The 19,983-nt window shown below is 36.7% G+C and overlaps 1 protein-coding gene across 1 annotated transcript in view; it reads left to right on the forward strand.

Moving 5' to 3' along the window:
- Positions 1-1,744: 1,744 nt before the first annotated feature.
- The window catches only part of LOC105471063 (solute carrier organic anion transporter family member 4C1), a 65,198-nt gene continuing 46,959 nt past the window's right edge, over positions 1,745-19,983 (forward strand). Inside the window, exons 1-2 of the mRNA XM_071098669.1 lie at positions 1,745-2,292; positions 6,462-6,725. Coding sequence (XP_070954770.1) covers positions 1,938-2,292; positions 6,462-6,725 — 619 coding nt within the window. The 5' untranslated portion in view covers positions 1,745-1,937. The remainder of the gene's footprint in view (positions 2,293-6,461; positions 6,726-19,983) is intronic.

The raw sequence follows: 19,983 nt of genomic DNA on the forward strand, positions 1-19,983 counted from the left end.
AGTGCTGGGATTACAGGCCTGCACCTCCGTGCCCGGCTGGCCAGTCTAGAGTTTTTTTGATTGTGAGGGAACAGGCAACAGAATGTACCTCTGTCCAAAGTAAGATACATATTTTATATCTGTCTCTCGACCCAGTAAACACAGCATATATAATTGAAACTAAAGTTTCACAAAATAGTATTTATCATATTATGTGCCATGTACTATGTATTATTACTGTCTGTTTCCTATTAAAACATAAGCACCATAAGGGTAGGGCTATTTGCCAGTTTTTGTTCACTTGTGTACCCCTAGAACCTAGAACAATGTTTGGCACCCAGGACACAAGAATTTTTTGTGTCTGTGTTAAGTGAAAGAATGAATGACTAAATTGTAACTACCATGACACAATGGTGTTAAGCTCTTCAAAGTGTTTTTCTTATTCCACGAGTGGAAATGTATTATTTTATTATTATTATTATTATTATTATGAGACAGAGTTTCACTCTTTCGCCCAGACTGGAGTGCAGTGGCACGATCTCGGCTCACTGTAACCTCTGCCTCCCAGGTTCAAGTGATTCTCCTGCCTCATCCTCCTAAGTAGATGGTATTACAGGCACGCACCACCACACCTCGCTAATTTCTGTATTTTTAGTAGAGACAGCGTTTCACCATGTTGGCCAGGCTGATCCTGAACTCCTGACCTCAGGTGATCCACCCGCCTCAGCCTCCCAAAGTGCTAGGATTACAGGCGTGAGTCACCGCGCCTGGCCCGGTAGAAATTATTTACATAATTGTCATCACTGTGTATCTTAGATATGCAATATACAGCAGAGAGACAATTTCTGGTCCTTCAGTTTCGGAGAAGTAAAAGCAAAGCGGTGGTTATACTGTGATGTTCATCCTGGTGGTGATGGGGGTGGGGTGGATTTCTTTTTCTAAGGAGGACTGAGGCAGGAAAATAGGATCTGGAGGCAGGAAACACAAGGCCTATTCACACTTCAGCTATAACAGGAAATATCCTCTCCATAGGGCGTAGGCCATAAATGACTTTGTAACTTTACTTCATCTCCATTTACATAGGGCATACCCAAAGTAACCAATGGAATCCTCTAGGGGGTATTTAAACTCCCCAAAATTCTGTAACCGGGCCCTTGAGTCCCTATGCTCGCCTGCTCCCACACTGTGGAGTGTACTTTCATTTTCAATAAATCCCTTCATTCCTTCCTTGCTTTGTTTGTGTATTTTCTTCAATTCTTTGTTCAAGATGCCAAGAACCTGGACACCTTCTACAAGTAACAGGATGACAGGCAAAAGTCTTATCAAGATGCTCATGAACCAAAGTATACCTCTGAAGTCTTGATTCTTGGAGTCTAAGCCTAGCCTGGTTTGGTAAGCAGCGAAGGAAGAAAAACGCAAGATATTTTCTTGAACGATCTCCTGATGCAACTGTGTTCACAGGTGTCATGTCAGCACCCAGGGGGGGCTTTTGGCCAGTGACTCCCACAATCTCTGTGTGTTCCCAGTGCTTGGGCTCAAGGGAGGCGCGCTGCGGGCTGGAGACTCAGGTCAGAACCGCAGGTACTCGGGTGGAGGCGGACTCCGGTCGAAGGCTGTGGGGTGAGAACTCTGGCTCCCTCCACTCGGCTGCCGCCGGGTGGCACGCCCACGCCGCGCCTTCCGGTTGGCCCCTGCGGCGCGGGTGAGGCACAGCTGAGCGCCAAAGCCACAGGCTGGGGTACTAACGCCCCCACTCCGCGCTCTGCTCTCTGCGCTCCAGGCAGCCGCGAGCTGGAGTAGGAAGGTCCGGGCGGTAGCAGAGAGCGCGCTGGAGGCTGGAGGGCCAGGAGGCGGGAAGCTTCCCGCACGGGGGCGCTGTCACCTGCCCGTGGGAGGAGCCAGAGAGGGACCTGGCTCTGCAGCTCTGAAGCACAGGAGTCGGGAGAACCCATCCAGACATGAAGAGCGCCAAAGGTATCGATAACTTGGCTTTCGTACCCTCCAGCCCAGACATCCTGCGCCGCTTGTCTGCGTCGCCCTCCGAGATCGAGATCTCTGCCTTTTCCTCTGATCCCCAGAAAGAGAATTCGCAGCCACAGGAGCTTCACAAGCCCCAGGAGCCCCAGAAGTCACCGGAGCCATCTCTGCCTTCAGCCCCTCCCAATGTCTCCGAAGAGGAGCTCCGGTCACTGTCGCTGTCCGAGTTTGAGGAGGGGCCTTGCGGGTGGAGGAACTTCCATCCTCAATGTCTCCAGCGCTTCAACACACCTCGAGGCTTTCTGCTTCACTACTGCCTCTTGGCCGTCACACAAGGTAAAGTCCAGTGCCCGCTCGAGGATCGGGCCAGTGGAGAGCGAGGTGGGCACGGCGAGTCAGCCGAGGAAGAGGGCAGGTGCGCGGGGTCCGCGGGGAGATGGACGTGCCCTGCAAGGTGTCCCCGGGTTTGGAACTTGCGTGCGCTCTCACCAATGTTAACCTACTGGCTCCAGCCAGCCTTCCAAAGTTCAGCTTCTCCTTTATCGCTACAGTTCAAAGTTGCCATACAAGCCTTTTTCTCTTTTGTGTTTTACCTCAGTTTAGCGGATTCAAGACTTCCAGGGAAGATTACAAGAACCTTCTTTTGGGAAAGGTATACCCTGGGGGAGTTTATTTTACATTATAAAGACAAAAATTTACCGAGTCCCTCCTTAAAGATATTTTACGTTTGTTTCATTGCCTCAAGGGAAGGAGTAATACATTTGCAGGTCAAAGTGGGATGCCTTGCAAAGAAGAAAGCTGTGTAAAATCTATCGTATAAATTAGATACAGACATTCATGTTTTGTGAGTGTATTTAGTTTGAGAGTATGTGGGCACCAGAGGAGCCCAGTGAGTAAATTAGCAAAGCCTCCCGACGTTGCTGAAGGGTGAGGCTTAATCTTCATTGTGTTACATTAGTTATCCAGTATCTGTTTTGTTCTAGGATCTCTTTTAGGTTCTCCTGGGAGTTACAGATTCAGTTCAGATTTATACCCTCAGGGGTTTGCAATCTAAGCTCAGTTCGGAGGAGTGATATTCTGAAGGGAGAACAACTCCCTTGAAAGAAAGCATGGAGAAGGTTAAGCTGCTATGGTGTGTTTAATATAGAGGTTGAAAGAAAATAGGAAGTTACTCTGAGGTGACTTTGAGGAAGGGTGGAGATGAGGTGGAGAGTCACGAAGGACATGCCGAAGCTTAGTTGAATTGGCACCTAGATATATTTTGGTCACTTGAGTCATAGTCTGATAATATTTTCTGTATAACCAGTCAAGGATTAATTGGAAGAAATACAACCTTAGAAATATATTTTTTAGAGGGTTGGAAACAACTCATTTTTTTTTTAAGTTAATAAAAAACTAAGTCAAAGCATACTTTTTGTTCTTATTCTCCCTCTTCAAGTAACCCAGGGCCCCTTGCTTTGCGCATTAGATGCTAAGTACTATTTATTGATTGCAAGTCAGCTGCAGCTTTTCTACTGAAGGTAGATTTGTGTTGAAGAATTATTTCCCTGTCCACTTTTCTTGTCCCTACCAAAGTTCCCCTCCATTAATGTCTTGATAATAGTTTTACAAAACTGGTAATTGTGAAGCATCTCAGTGTCAAAGGAATGTGAAGGTAAAAAAGTTGGACACAAGTAAAAAAATGTCTTGTGTGTTATATTAAAAGTCCTCTGAAATTTCTATATTATTCCAGAATATGTCATTTTACATTTAACATAAAATATTGCCTAAAATTGTTATCAAATATAATTGTCACTCCTAGAAAATTGTGTCAGGTTTAGTCTGGAGCAGCATCTACCCATAAATCCCCAATTTAAGAAGCTTAATCTGAGATTAAAATGACCCAGTAGGCCGGGCGTGGTGGTTCACGCCTGTAATCCCAGCACTTTGGGAGGCTGAGGTAGGCAAATCACCTGAGGTAAGGAGTTTGAGACCAACCTGGCCAACATGGTGAAACCCTGTCTCTACCAAACATACAAAAACTAGTTGGGCATGGTGACGCATGCCTCCAATCCCAGCTACTTGGAGGGCTGAGGTAGGAAAATCACTTGAACCTGGGAAGCGAAGTTTGAAGTATGCCGAGATCCTATCATTGCACTCTAGCCTGGGCAACAGAGTAAAACTCTGTCTCAAAACAAAACAAAACAAAACACCACAAAAATTAGCCGGGTGCGGTGGCACACGCCTGTAGTCCCAGCTACTCAGGTGGCTGAGAGGCAGGAGAATCGCTTGAACCCAGGAGGTGGAGGTTGCAGTGAGCCGAGATGGCGCCACTGCACGCCAGCCTGGTGACAGAGCGAGGCAAGAACATAAATAAAAAAGAAAAAAAAAATTATGATAATAAAAAGTGTGACCCAATAAATTATTAGTTTACTTTTCAGTTTAAGTTTGAATGCCTGAAAACTTTATTGCCATGTTTCTCAAACATGATCTTTAAGATTATTTCCATGGTATATGTAAATATACATTTAATGGGAAAGAAAAACAAAATTTGTCAAATGAGTTTATTTAACCCAGCATTTCTCAAAGACAAACAGGGGTTCTCTAAGTACTTAATTTTCTAATGTGCTTCCTACTGTCATTCATTTACAATAGAGAGATGTAGTATGGAGTGCTTCCAGATTGTTTTTGTCTTTTTAAGTAGTGTTCCTGGAACTTGTGTAGCATATAATTCACTTTAAGAGTCATTGGATTAATGTGCTATCCTTCCTGAGGAGTTTACGAATTTTTTTTTCAAAGAGAAGTTTTACCATAAAGACAACGCTTTCTATTAACTAATTTTTAGTCAGTATGGCAGGTAATAGGGAAGTTGATTTTATTTGATGGGGAAAATTTTGTATTACTAGATAATGCATAAAAATGTCATCCTAAGGTACTTTAGGTACTTTATCTTGAAATCCCAAGAATTGTAAATTGGCTTATAGTCTTATGAAACTGGTATAAAAGTAAAAAAGTTATGAGTTTTGAAACTTATTAAATTCGTTGAATTTATTTATTTATTTTTTGAAATATATTTTCAGCTACGGTCTTGATAAATCAAAATTTAAAGAGATTTGTGGAGATCATGACTTGTATGTATATACTCATTCTGTTATTGAATGAAAACAATTTATCATACCTAAATAATAAAAGTAGTTAATTCAATCACATGTTTTTTATTTTCAATTTGTAGTAATGTTTAAACTCCTATAAGTTTAATATATATCTGGACTGTTAATGAAAAAAATTTATCAAACCTAGGTAAAAAGGAATCTCTAGTTAATTCAATCAGATTTTTAAAATTTTCAATTTATAGTTATGTTTAAAACTCCTGTAAATTTAATCTATATCTGGACAGGACATTTTTAAGCAAGTCAAAATTTTCAGATTTTCAGTCTTATCTTGTTTACTTTCTGTTATTCCTTCACTATAGTTAGAATAAATGTATGTTTTTTTCTTTTACTTTGCATACAATTTAGAATGCAAGCGGTTGAAAGACTTATGTTTACTTTTGCTCTAGAATTCTTTACATGGTAACTTTAATATCTGTAAGAATGTTAGAAAAAAATAAGGGTTTGAGAGCTCAATTTCTTCTTCCTAAGACTAAATCAAGGTTATCTCTTTTTTTGGAGTTGGGGAGAGGAGGGAAGAGACAAAGTAATAGTCAAAGTTATCTTTTGTCATAGATAAGCATGTTTAAGGATTGAATAATTTGGGAAGCAATTGAGCCTAACTGTAATGGCCTAAGGGGTCTCTTGTACCTTTTGTAGTCTTCTGAGTGAGGGCCATGGGAGTATGATATATTAATACTTGGAAACTCTAGCAAACTGACTTTCTGGGTCTTTACCAGTTTGACTTTGCCATTTAAAGAAAAATGAATTAAAGCAAGTTAACTATAATTTTGTATGTAGCAAGCATCAGGTTTGCTGGACACCTAAAAATTCACAAGTGTACAATTTAAAAAGCAAACTGGGACGGGCACATTGGCTCACACCTGTAATCCCAGCACTTTGGTAGGCCAAGGCGGGTGGATCACCCGAGGTCAGGATTTCAAGACCAGCCTGGCCAACATGGTGAAAATCCATCTCTACTAACAAGATACAAAAAATTAGCCGGGTGTGGTGGCGTGTGCCTGTAATCCCAGCTACTCTGGAGCCTGAGGCAGGAGAATCACTTGAACCTGGGAGGCAGTGAGCCGAGATCGCGCCTTTGCACTCCATCCTGGGCAACCAGAGTGAAACTCTGTCTCAAAATAATAATAATAATAATAATAATAATAATAATAAATAAAATAAATAAAAATAAAAAGCAAACTGATTTTCAAGGAAATATGTTTTGGTTGCCTAACTTTGAAACTTTGAGACTTTGAAAACTGGTACATTTAAAAAAACAAAAGAAACGAATAATCAAACTCTACTGCATTGTGTTAATAATCTTAATCATATGGTAACATTTTAATGATGCACATCAATTTTTCTCTTTTTTAGGTATTGTAGTTAATGGCCTAGTAAATATTAGCATTTCCACTATTGAGAAGCGTTATGAAATGAAGAGTTCCCTGACTGGCCTGATTTCATCAAGCTACGATATTTCCTTCTGTTTGTTGTCTTTATTTGTATCATTCTTTGGTGAAAGAGGACATAAGCCGAGGTGGCTTGCATTTGCAGCCTTTATGATTGGACTGGGAGCACTTGTATTCTCATTGCCACAATTTTTCAGTGGAAAATATAAGTTGGGGTCTCTTTTTAAAGGTAAGTTTCTGTTGTGTTTATGTTTGTTTTAATTTACAGAAGTGGATAAAACTAGGTCATTAACTTTATATTGCAATTCACTTATACAGTATGTTAAGGGTTTATATCTCTTCCACGGCTCACTGGTTTGTTCATTGTGTGAACTCTATGAGGTAGGAGATTAGAGAGACTGTACATCATTCATCGTTTCAGTGGTTCTCCAAGTTTTTAAGCCTCTGATTCTTATTCCCCATATTATATACACGATCCTCCTCAAAAAGAGATGACTTGTTTTCCTTTGCAGGTTGTGACCTCATTGGAGTTCTGAGATTGTTAGCTTTTCCCTTTGTACTTTTATTTGCTGTGTTTACAGCTCTGCACCCTGGACGTGTTGATTCCTGATTTGAGACAAAGAGAGGTGACATTTAGAAAAGTGGAACTTTTCCTGAGAAATGAAACTAGCTCTACCTTTGTACCTAAATAAGAAACACAGAACTTTAGAGCAACCTACATCATAGGTTGCTCTGGTTAGATGGATAAATGTGTTATTCAAAGGCTCAGAAAGGAAATTTAATTATATACGTATTTTTTCCAAATGACATTTTTAATTAAAAAACTATGTAGTAGAGCCAGAAGGGTGGACAAATGAAAGTAGACCTTAACATTTTAATGTCCTTCCTGGGACTTCTAATAGCAGATATTGAAATAATTAGGAATAAAATCAGATGGTTATAAATTCAAAGGCTTTATTCACTTACTTAGCCCCTGAAAATAAAAGGCAAAGGATAATTGGAGCCTGTTATGCTATAGATATTATTTTTAAAAAGTTAAGATTGTTAGATTTGTGTGTTAATACTGAAAATTAATATTTGCTATAGTGTGGATGTTTGTTCCCCTAAACCTCATATTGATCCTCATGTTGGAGGGAGGTGTTTGGGTCATGGGGGTGGATCATTCATGAATACATTAGTGCCCTGGAGATGAGGGTCAGTGAGTTCTCTGTTTGTTTCCCCAAAAACCGTTTGTTAAAGAGAGTTTGAGCTAGGCATGGGGGCTGAGCCCTAAAACCACAGCACTTTGGAAGGCTGAGGCAGAAGAATCCCTCGAGCTGAGGAGTTAGAGACCAGCCTGGGCAATATAGTCAGACTTTCTACAAACAAAAAAAAGATTCTGGCCCCTCCCCTCTAGCTCTCTTGCTTCGTCTCTCCCCATGTGATCTCTGTGATCTCTGGCTAGTTGCCCTCTGCCTTCTGCCCTGAGTGGAAGCAGCTAGAGGCCCTCATATAGAAACAAGTGCTGGCACTGTGTTCTTGTACAGTAGAACTGTGAGCCAAATCAATTTCTTTTCCATATGAATGCCTCAGGTGTTCCTTTTTAGCAACACAAATGGACTAAGACAGTATTAAAGTATTAATCTTTCCCAAGATAAATTTTCCAATTCTAGAATGATAACAAACAGGAAAATATTCTCAGTAACAAACATGGTTTTAGAAGTGCACCATTTTAGAAGTAAAAATAGAATATGTAAGCGGATGAATGGAGAGTATTTTTAAAATATGGTAGAGTTTGGAATGAATAAGATAAGGAGAGTATGTTATCAGCAGAAAGAGCACGTACATAGATTCTAGCACATTATCCAAGATTGGACAAGACTGCACAAGGCAACTGACATATTTCACTGGGAGTAGTTTTAGGAACAAGCCACATATTTCAGCGTAGGCTTTAGTATAACACTATTGAAATCTAAATTGTAAGGGAATATCTAAATTTTAATCTGCCACACAAGAAAACATGATACTGATTCTATGACAGTTATTTGTTCATAGCGTTTAGATGGTAATCTTTGTGCTGTTTCTAGGCCCTTACCCTTTCAGTTGCTCAGATGCCTTTCTTGTTCTTAAGTAAACAAACCTGGCTCAAAAATCTATGACTCTCTAAACTGAAACATAAATACTTCTTCGAGTACAAAGCCTGATCTCTCTTCCACAATCTTTTCAGCTTCATCACTGGCCATTTATACCTTGAGTTATGGCCATTCTGAAGAACTTATTTTCCTAAAGGAAAATTGCCACAAATTAAGGTGTTTGTGTGTGACCAGAGATGAAGCTAAGATTACTGAAGCCAGATCATAAACTTTTAGTAGTGTACTGTGCAGGTTTTCACCAAGTTCTTGTTGATCTAATTTACATTTTTCATTATTTTGGTAGATGATTGAAATAGGTTAGATAGAGGAATTGGCTGATCTAAGATTTTTACTGTAAATTGACTCATAATTTAAATAATAGCTTAGATGTGGCAAATGAAAGCAAAAACTCAGCTTGCCCTCCTGTTATTCTGCCATTCACACAACATATATTTATTGATATGGACTACACATGGTGTTGAGATAACACCAGTAAAACAGTTCCATGCCATCTGATTTTATGTACTGGTGGGAAGAAATATGCAATTAATAAACAAATGAACAAGATAATTGAAAATTGAGGTGAGTGAGTAAAGAGACAAATAGAATGAAGTAATACTGTGTTAAAGGCTAAGTGTGTTTGCCAGGAAAGGCTACAATGATAATATCTGGATAATGAAGAGCTAACCTTGAAAGATACTTTCCAGGCTGGAGAAAAACATGGTTAAGGGCTCTGGAGCAGAGGAAGGCTCGGTAGGTTTTAGGAATTGTCAGTTTTAGCCAGCATCATCGAAGCAAGAGAGGCTGTTTTGGGGAGGCAGGTAGACACTAGGGAGGCATTTAGATTGTGCTTGAAGTGCAATGCAAAGTTGTGGAAGAGTTTTACACAGGGAATTGCATGATCTTACTGGAGTTCAAGAGACAAGAGTAAATGGGAGCCAGTCACTCTAGATATTTTTATTGTAGTCCAGGTGAGAGATAAATGCAGCTGAGACTGGGGTGGTAGCAGTAGAGATCCAGAAGATGACTGATTCTCAGTGTGTTTTAGAGGAAAAAGAAATAGGACTCTGTTGGATTTATTGTGAAGGAGGAATGAAGAGCTCCTTGGTATTTGGCTTGATCAGCTGGGGCCATTTTTACTAGAAGATGGAATATGAGGTAGAACAGAATTGAATGAAATTAAGAATTCGGGTTTGATTTTTTTTTTTTTTTTTTTTTTTTGAGACGGAGTCTCGCTCTGTTGACCGGGCTGGAGTGCAGTGGCTGGATCCCAGCTCACTGCAAGCTCCGCCTCCCGGGTTTACGCCATTCTTCTCCTGCCTCAGCCTCCCGAGTAGCTGGGACTACAGGTGCCTGCCACCTCACCCGGCTAGTTTTTTGTATGTTTTTTAGTAGAGGTGGGATTTCACCATGTTAGCCAGGATGGTCTCGATCTCCTGACCTTGTGATCCGCCCGTCTCGGCCTCCCAAAGTGCTGGGATTACAGACTTGAGCCACCGCGCCCGGCCTGAAGTTTTTTAGTATGAACTGCATATTATATGTCCAGTGTTGCAGTGTGTATCGTCAAACATATGTGTTTACATAAATGTGCAAGTCATTCATTTGGTTTGATTCCTAGAAGTGCAAATACTGGATTTGAAGGCCTTCTTCATTCTAGTTTTTGATAGATAATGTCTCACTGACTTTCAGGAAGGGGTATGTTAGTTACTCCCCCATTGTCGGTGAATGAAAATGCATCACTGTTGTGTTGAATTTTTGCATTTTTTTGCCCTGTGATTTTTCTTAACAGAAGTGTCATTGTGGATTGTGGTGTGTGTAGGTGTTTATAATATGACAGACACAAAATTCAGGATTGAAATTGCATTACACATTTAAAGGAGTACAGACATTTAGAAATGGAAGGGATGTTAGAAATAATAAATCCCGGCCGGGCGCGGTGGCTCATGCCTGTAATTCCTGCACTTTTGGAGGCCAAGGTGGGCGGATCATGAGGTCAGGAGTTCGAGATCAGCCTGGCTAACACAGTGAAACCCCATCTCTACTAAAAACAAAAAACAAAAAATTAGCCAGATGTGGTAGCATGCACCTGTAGTCCCAGCTACTCGGGAGGCTGAGGAAGGAGAATTGCTTGAACCTGGAAGGTGAAAGTTGCAGTGAGCTGAAAATTGTACCATTGCGCTCCAGCCTGAGTGACAGAGCAGAGATTCCATCTCAAAAAAAAAAAAAAAAAAAGAAATGAAAAACCTCTTCTTTTTACAGTGTAAGCCTTAGGGCAAGAGGTGAACAGATAGTTAACAACAACTAAAGCTAATCCTAATTTTTATGGTTTGTTTATTGTTTTTCAAATGTGTATGCTTATTACTCATACTAAGTTATTAATGATATTGAATGATTTTAATATTTTTTATGAATGTCAACCATTTATTCTCCAATTTCTAGTAGTCCAGTACAGTGGTGCGTATTAATCTACTTTTGCAAGTATGGGAATCTGTAATGAAAAATCTGAATTATTTGTCAAACTTTAGGGAGAGTAGAGAAGAAAACTTAGGAAAAGGAAACTGCAAAAGGAAAACAGATTAGTTGAAAGCTTCCTGTAAATTAATTACAGGCAAAGGGATGTGTAATTTTCTTAAGTAACTTAACATAGAGCATAATGTTAATAAATGATTTTATTAATTGAAATTATACATATGATTTAATTTAAAATGGACAGTGAGGAAAGTAACATACCCTTGTGTGCTTTTTCTGTTGTTCTTGTGGGAAATCAAAGTCAGGACTCACTTTGGTTGGGATAATCTCTATAAGAGGAGACTAAAGTTATAAATAATGTAGCTAGTAAGTAGTAAGAAAGAAAAGAAAATATGATAAGCGTGTATAATTTCTACAGGTGTGAGAATAACACAAAAGGATGTTAAGAACAAAAGTTAGGAAGATATATTTGGAAACAGCTTGGACTTTCTATTGTGTTGTAAACAATAAATTTAAGTAGGTTGGAGAGAAAGTTTCTCTTTAAGGGAAGCTTTTAGAAAGACATAAGCATTAGAGGTGATTAACTTTGAATGGAGATGATCAAAGGGAAGTTGTGGTTGTTATTGGATTAAAAAAAGAGGAAGTATTAAAACTAAGCAGAACAAATACATACTATTAAGGGCTAATTTTTTGTACAAGTTAACCCAAACATAGAATAGTGTCAAAACACTTTCAAATAAGTCATATTTGACATTCATTTTTGACTTACTTCAACTTAATATTAATATGACACAACATATTGCAATATGACTTTAAAATATTTAAAATGCAATAAATCTTTACTACATAATGTTTTCATGTAAGCAATTTTAATTTCTTTAAATGAGTGTTATTTTAATGTTCTTAGGCAAAATAATCTTTATATCTCCTTGAGACTTTGGGAGAGGCATTATTAAATACTGAGGAATTGTAGAAAAGTAGTTACTTAACCTAGTAAAGTTCTTTTTATTTATTGACCAATAATTGGATAATTTTTCCTATATTGCACTATATCTTTGTTTCTCTTTTCCATCCCCTTTCCCTCAAAGGAACCTTAAATGATAAAAATTCACATTAGCTGTAGCACTAAATTTCTAATTTTTTTTTTTTTTTTTTGATTGGCATTTCAGAGAGAATGCTTCATCAAAGGACTTTGGTTATACTTGGTAACTACTCACAAAAGCTGTGCTAGGAAAATGATTAGAGTAGGACTCAAAGTGGACTTTATTTCTACTTACTATTTTATCTTTTGTTCTTGTTTTTTTTCTTTAATGGAATGCTTGCCTAGATTTGAGAAGACCTAGGGCAAAGAATCTTAGTGCTTTTCAAGCACAAATTCAATACAGGAAGCTTTAATTTTGCTTGGCCTCTGAGTGTTTTTCCTTTTTTGATATTATTTTTTCCTTTACAGAAATCACTTATTTTTCTTACATTTTACTTCTTTGTAACTGAAATGAATAAAGGAATAATGAGGAGAGGGGATTTCTTTTAGATTAGAAGCTACAATGGTGTAATAAAACAAATGATTCAAATTAAATATAATACATACAATAAAAGGCCTAGAGCTACCTTTTAGCAATAGTCAATGCTCTAGATAAAACTATCACAATTTTTTTATATCAGAGGCTTTTCGGTCTTTCTCATATTTCCTAGATAATGTGAATTACCCTGAGACAGGCTCAATGGCTCACACCTGTAATCCCAACACTTTGGGAGGCTGAGGTGGGTGGATCACTTGACGCCAGGAGTTTGAGACCAGCCTGGCCAACGTGGGAAACTCCGTCCCTACTAAAAATACAAAAATTAGCTGGGGGTGGTGGCAGGCACCTGTAATGCCAGCTACTTGGGAGGCTGAGGCAGGAGAATCGCTTGAACCCCAGGAGGCGGAGGTTGCAGTGAGCTGAGATTGGGCCACCGCACTCCAGCCTAGGCGACAGAGCAAGACTCCATCTCAACAACAACAACAACAACAACAACAACAAAAATATATATATATATATATATAAATATATATATATAAAATATATATATATATATATATATATATATATATATATATAAATAAAATATTGGAGATCCTGATTCAGTAAGTTTGGAGTAGGACTCAAGAATCAATATTTTAAAAAAATTATCCAGGTTATCTTAGTCTAACTTAGGACCTACATGTCCATTTTAATGTCTGATTACTTTGTAAAGCTTTTAACTGTGGATATAGAGAGAAAGGTTTCTTTTCCTTTCTGGATTCTTGCTTTATGTCTTCCTTTAAAATAGGAGTTTCACAATCATCATGAAATGCTAGGTGCTCTAATGCAGCCAGTTTTGTTAAAATGCAAATGACCAAACTTCTGAAATAGAGGAAACTTACAGAGAAAAATAAGTAGGAAAAAAATATGTCAATGAAATTTTAGCACAAGCTCAATTCTCCTTGCAAGCTGTAGTTTGCTGATAGGTAGAGGTTTAAAAAATCCGTGGCCTTCTGAAAGAGAAAAACATGTCCAAACATTTCTGAAAGCGTGATCTACAGAGAACAGTTTCTAGAGGTATTAGGAATATGTTAAAAATGTGTTCAATGGTTGAATGAGTTTGGGAAAAAAACAAAAAAGAAGACAGCTAAGCAGGTGTCTTTATTGCAGCACTATAAAGCAAATGCATTTTGTGAATCTTTAGTTAGGGGTATGATATGTAGAGTTGATGAAGAGGCTCCATTGTTACACTTGTCCCCTTCATCCGGCTTTCACCCTTTATTTTGTCTTCCTCTAGGTAAAGGAGGCAGTGAACACACTGGTAAAATCTGCTCTATCTTGCTTTACATTTAATTATGTGTATTTGAAAGCCCTTGTTGAGTTTAGAAACTTTATTATGATCAGCACCTAGAACAGCATGTGATATAGACTAGGTGCTTAAGAACTATTTGTTGAGTTGTCACATATATTAATTAATGGAGTCCTTTGATGAGGTATATTAAGAGCCCAATGCCTTGTCCTTCTACAGAAGACAGTAAGAGTAGGTAATGGCAGATAAAGGCAATTTGGGATTCTCTGTCCACATTTTCCATAAACTTGGTCTAAAAAATAACGGAACATTTAAAGAGAATTTTCTCTTTCTCTCTCTTATTCATTTTTTTTTTTCTGGTGACCGAATTGGGACAAATTACATTGTTATAGGTAAAAATTATTTTCCATAATCTTTTTGAGTAAGATTTGGGATCTGAAAAATTTGCAGTGTGAAAAAGTAAGCTAAAATGAGAAGCATATTCAGAAATAGCAGCAGAATGCTTCGATATTCTACTTTTGGTTTTTGTCTTAATGACTTGCTAAGATGTTGATTTCACTTCAGTGCTTCTAAGAAAATTCTCTTTTAATGTTCCATTGTTTTTTAGCCCAAGTTTATGGAAAATGTGAACAGATAATCCCAAATTGCCTTTATCTGCCATTACCTACTCTTACCGTCTTTTGTGGAAGGACAAGACATTAGGCTCTTAATGTTAAAATGTTAGCAATTCTCTTTTCATGGACTTTTTTAAAAAAAATCTTCATATATAAAATGAAATGCTCTGATAGGACATTGAAGTGGCCATAGACATAGTTGTGTCTAACCAGATATATTGTGTGGAAGGTCTTTCAGCAATGTCTTTTTTTTTTTTTTTTTTTTTTTGTAGCTTCTTTAGAAAGGTTGGAAGTTTGTGGCAGGAAACAAATGAGGAAATTCTAGTTTCTTAGTCACTGTTCTTAAAAATGCACAAATTTGCCAGTGTGTGTTTTAATGTATTTTTTTGTGTGTGTGTTTCATTTTAATGCTGTTAGCTCATCCTATTTAATGAAAGTATTCAGCACTTTAGCAGAGATGTAAGAGTCAGAAATAAGTGAGTTTAAGTTTTTGCTCACACACTGTGATAGAACTATAGTGATCCTGGAGATAAGTTTCTTTGACTATAAATTATGTTAATAATAATCAATGCCACCTGGAAGAGTATACATATTTGGGGATAAGGTAGTGCCTGGTGTGTGATAAGTGCTCATTAAATAGTAGCAATGAACAATAAAGCCCTTTTCTTTTTGTGGATGTCATTTGGTGTTGACATATCCCCAAAGTCTGACCAAACACTTTTGAACTAGTACATTAGAAAGGGTTTTAATTAGCTATATTTCTAAGATCATATTGCTATGAGATAAGAAAATAATTCATTTGGTGTAGCTCAGTTTAATTGGGTCCGCTTAGAATAACACATTGAAATATTGCCTTTTAAATAGCCGAGTTGCCTTTTGAAAATGTCTTGAATTTTTTGGCTTTGAACATGATATATACTTTGTAAAATGTTCAGAAAATAGGAACATACAAACAAAAATGGAATAAAGAATTTTCATGATAATACACCTCGATTATTCACTGTTAACACTCTTCAGTCTTCTTAAAATGTATATACACATTCACACATATATTATCACACATAAACTACACTACACAGTCATTAACACATGTTCATGCACACATTCACACTCACATAATTTTATTAACATTCACACATCTTTACCTCACATTTGCACAAACACATTCAAAATCCTTGTTTGAAGGAAACAAGATTTTTAATCTATGGATGTTGACTTCTTTTTACTTGGAAGATGTATTGGACACATTTTATATTAGTAAAGATGAGACTGCAGAATCTTTTTGCTTTTCTATTATTTCATTTTATAAATAACTTCTTTAATCAACCCTCCTTTGTTATATTTTTTATTAATACATTTAATTTTTCTGGTTAGAGAGGTTCTATGGGTCATGCAGACAATTTGGGTAATACTAAGAAGTAGAAAGAGAGAAAAACCCAATTCACTGTTTTTCTTTTCTCAAGGAAAACAACTTCAGAATTGTCTTACTGTTTTTCTGTGCCTATTTTTAATACAGTTAATAAAATATGTTGCAACCTGTGAGCATTTTTATTCTTACATAGCATTCTGTTTTACATTTTAAACATTCTCATAGAGCTCAGTTTTTACATATAAAAAGTTTTTAATTATAAATTAACTCATGATGAACATTTTTATGTTTAAAGGTTTTACTATATTTCAGTAATTATACAGTATATAATATTTTGGAATTGACTTTTTTTAGTCTGAGTGATTTTCTGAATACTCATCAGGTTGTTGTATATATCAGTTGTTCTGTTATTTCTACTGCTGATTAGTAATCCATGGTATGGATGTACCATAGTTTGTTTAACCATTTGCCTGTTAAAGAACATCTGGTTTGTTCCCAGATTTTGGTTATTACAAATAAAGCTACAAACATTAGTGTGCACATTTTCATGTGAACATAGTTTTCATCTTTCTGGAATAGATGCCCAGGAGTGAAACTGCTTTACAAATAAAGCTACAAACATTAGTGTGCAGATTTTCATGTGAACATAGTTTTCCTTTTTCTGGAGTAGATGCCCAGGAGTAAAACTGCTGGGTCATATGAAAATTCTGTGTTTAGTTTTTTGAAAAACTGACAAACCTTTTTCCAGATTCACTGTAGCACCTTATATTCCCATCAGCAATGTATGAGTGACTCAGTTTATTTGAATCTTTGCCAGCATTTGCTATAGCCATTCTGATAGGTGTACAGTGAAATCTCATTGTATTTTAATTTGTATTTCTTTAACGGCTGTTAACATTGAGCATCTTTGCTTGTGCGAATTTGCTATCTGCATGTCATCCTTGGTGAAATGTCTTTTCATGTCTTTGGATATTTGTTTCTTTACCGTTGAGTTTTGAGAACTATTTATGTTAAGTACTAGGTCTTGTCACAAGCTAGTTTGCAAATATTTTCTTCCAGTCTGTAGCATGTCTTTTCATCCTCTTAACAGGGCTTTTCACAGAGTGAAAGTTTTCAATTTAAATAAAGTTGAATTTATCAATTTTTTCCTTTTATAGATTATGCTTTTATTGTCAAGACTACAAACCCTTTGCCTAGCTCTGATCTCTAAGATTTTCTATTTTTAAAAAAAGTTTTATAATTTTCTATTTTACATTTAAGTCTGTGATATATTTTGAGTTAATTTGTATAAAAGATGTGAAGTTTAGATCAAGTTTTATTTTTTGTCTATAAATGTCCAATTGCTGTAGCTCCATTTGAAAAAGCTGTCCTTTGGCCATTGAATTACTTTTGCAACTTTTCAAAAATCAGTCGGGCATATTTGTATAGCTATATTTCTGGGATCTCTGCTCTGCTCCACTAATTTATGTATCTCTCCACCAATATCACATTCTTGACTATTATACTTATATAAGTCTTGAAATCCTATAGATATTCCTCTCACTTCATTGTTATTTTTCCATATTGGTTTGCCTCATTCCTTTTTATTTCCCTATAAATTTTAGAATAATCTTTTCTATATCTACAAAACATCTTAATAGGATTTTGAGAGGAATTGTATTGAACCTTGATATGGTTTGGTTTTGTGTCCTCACTCAAATCTCATCTCAAATTGTAATCCCCATAATGCCCACATGTCAAGGGAGGGACCTGGTGGGAGGTTATTTGATCACAGGGGTGGTTTCCCCCGTGCTGTTCTCTTGATAGTGAGTGAGTTTTCATGAGAGCTGATGGTTTTGTAAGTGTTTGACAGTTCTTCCTTCACATGCTCTCTTGCTTGCCACCGTATAAGATGTACCTGCTTCCCCTTCAGCCATGATTGTAAGTTTCCTGAGGCCTTCCCAGCCATGTGGAACTGTGAGTCAATTAAATTTTTTTCTTTATTTACATTTACCCAGTTTCAGGTAGTATCTTTACAGCAGTGTGAAAATGAACTAATACAACCTGCATATTAATTGGGATTACATTGATGTAGTTACTATGTTGGGTCTTCCAATCCATGAATATATATGGATTTATACTCCATTTGTTTAGATTTTCTTTAATTTTTTATCAGTATTTTGTATTTTTAGCATGCAAGTTATGTATATGTTTTGCTAGATTAACATCCAAGTATTTCTTTTTGCTTTTTTTTGAATGATTGTAAATAGTACTGTATTTTAAATTTTGGTTTCTGTATGTTCATTGCCGGTATATGGAAATACAATAGATTTTTGTATGTTTTATTGTGTGTTCTGTAACCTTACTGAACTAATTGGTTCTTGATATTATTTTGTGGATTCCTTGGTGTTTTCTATGTAGATAGTCATGTCTTCTGCAAATAGGAACAGTTTTATTACTTCCTTTACCTTCTGTATGGCATTAATTTTCTTTTTTTTCTTTTTTTCTTTTTTTTTTTTTTTGCCTTATTGCGCTGGTTAGAACTTCCAGTACTATTATGAGTAAGAATGGTGAGAGTGATTGTTCTTACCTCTTCCCTACATTCGGGAAAAAAGCTTCAGTCTTTCACCACTGTTTCATGTTTTTAGAAATACTCTTTATCAAGTTGGGAAAGTTCTACTTTATTACTCTTTTTCTGAGAATTTTTATCAGGAATCATTGTTGAATATTGTCAAATACTTGTTCTGCATCAATTGTTCATGTGATTTCTGATCATATGATCATGATCATGTGATTTTTTCTTCTTCAATGTGTTAATACAGTCACTAACATTTTTTAATTTTTTGATTTTTTTGATGCCAGCCTTGCATCCCAGAATAAATATCACTTGGCAATGGTGTACAATTCTTTTTTTTTTTTTTCTTCTTTTTTTTTGAGACGGAGTCTCGCTTTGTCGCCCAGCCTGGAGTGCAGTGGCATGATCTGTCTTACTGCAAACTCCGCCTCCAGGGCTCACGCCATTCTCCTGCCTGAGCTTCTCGAGTAGCTGGGACTACAGGCTCCCGCCACAATGCCCGACTAATTATTTTGTATTTTTAGTAGAGACGGGATTTCACCGTATTGGCCAGGATGGTCTCAATCTCCTGACCTTGTGATCCGCCTGCTTCGGCCTCACGAAGTGCTGGGATTACAGGCGTGAGCCACCACGTCTGGCCAATGGTGTACAATTCTTTCAATATATTTGTGAATTCCGTTTGGTACTATTTTGTTAAGCATTTTTGTGTCTATATTCATAAGGGATTTTAGTTTTAATTTTCTTTTATGTAATGTCTCTATTTGGCTTTGAAGTTTTTGTGGATTTCAGGGGATTATAAACTTCATACAATAAATTGAGAAATATTCCTCCTCTACTATTTTCTGAAATTGATTTTAATTTTTCTTTATATGTTTGTTAGAATTCTGCAAGTGAAACTATTTCAGCCTATAGATTCCTTTTTGGGGAGTTTCTCAATTAAAAAGTTAATATTCTTAATAGTTATATTTAATAGTAATTCAAATCTATTAGGTTGGTGCAAAAGTAGTTGTGATTTTTGTCATTACTTTTAATGGCAAAAACTGCAGTTACTTTTGCACCAACCTTATACTTCATTTTGGGTGAGTAGATGTAATTTATGCTTTTAATGGAATTGGCCCATTTCATCTGAGTTGTCAAATTTATGTATATAGAGCTAACTGTTCCTGGTATTTATTATATTTTCTTTGTCTGCTGTATCTGTTGTGAAATCCTTTGCTTGATTTCTGGTATTGATAGTATTTGTCTACTTATTCTTTGTCAGTCTTGCTAGATGTAGCCAGTTAAATTCATCTTTTCAAAAAATGAACTTTTAGTTGCATTGATTTTTCTCTGTAGTTTTCTCTTTTCCAATTTATTGATTTCTGCTCTTTATTTTCCTCCTTCTGCTTGTTTTAAATTTATTTTATTATTATTTTTCTCTAGGTGGCTGGCATGGAAGCTTAGATTATTGATTTTATTTTTATTTTTTCTAAGATATGCATTTTAGTGCTATAAAATTTTCTTTCAGTATTGCTTGAGTTGTATTTCACAATTGTTATATATTGTGTTTTCATTTTTAC

The sequence above is a fragment of the Macaca nemestrina genome, chromosome 6 (assembly GCF_043159975.1).
Source record: "Macaca nemestrina isolate mMacNem1 chromosome 6, mMacNem.hap1, whole genome shotgun sequence".
In the NCBI taxonomy this organism is placed as follows: domain Eukaryota; kingdom Metazoa; phylum Chordata; class Mammalia; order Primates; family Cercopithecidae; genus Macaca; species Macaca nemestrina.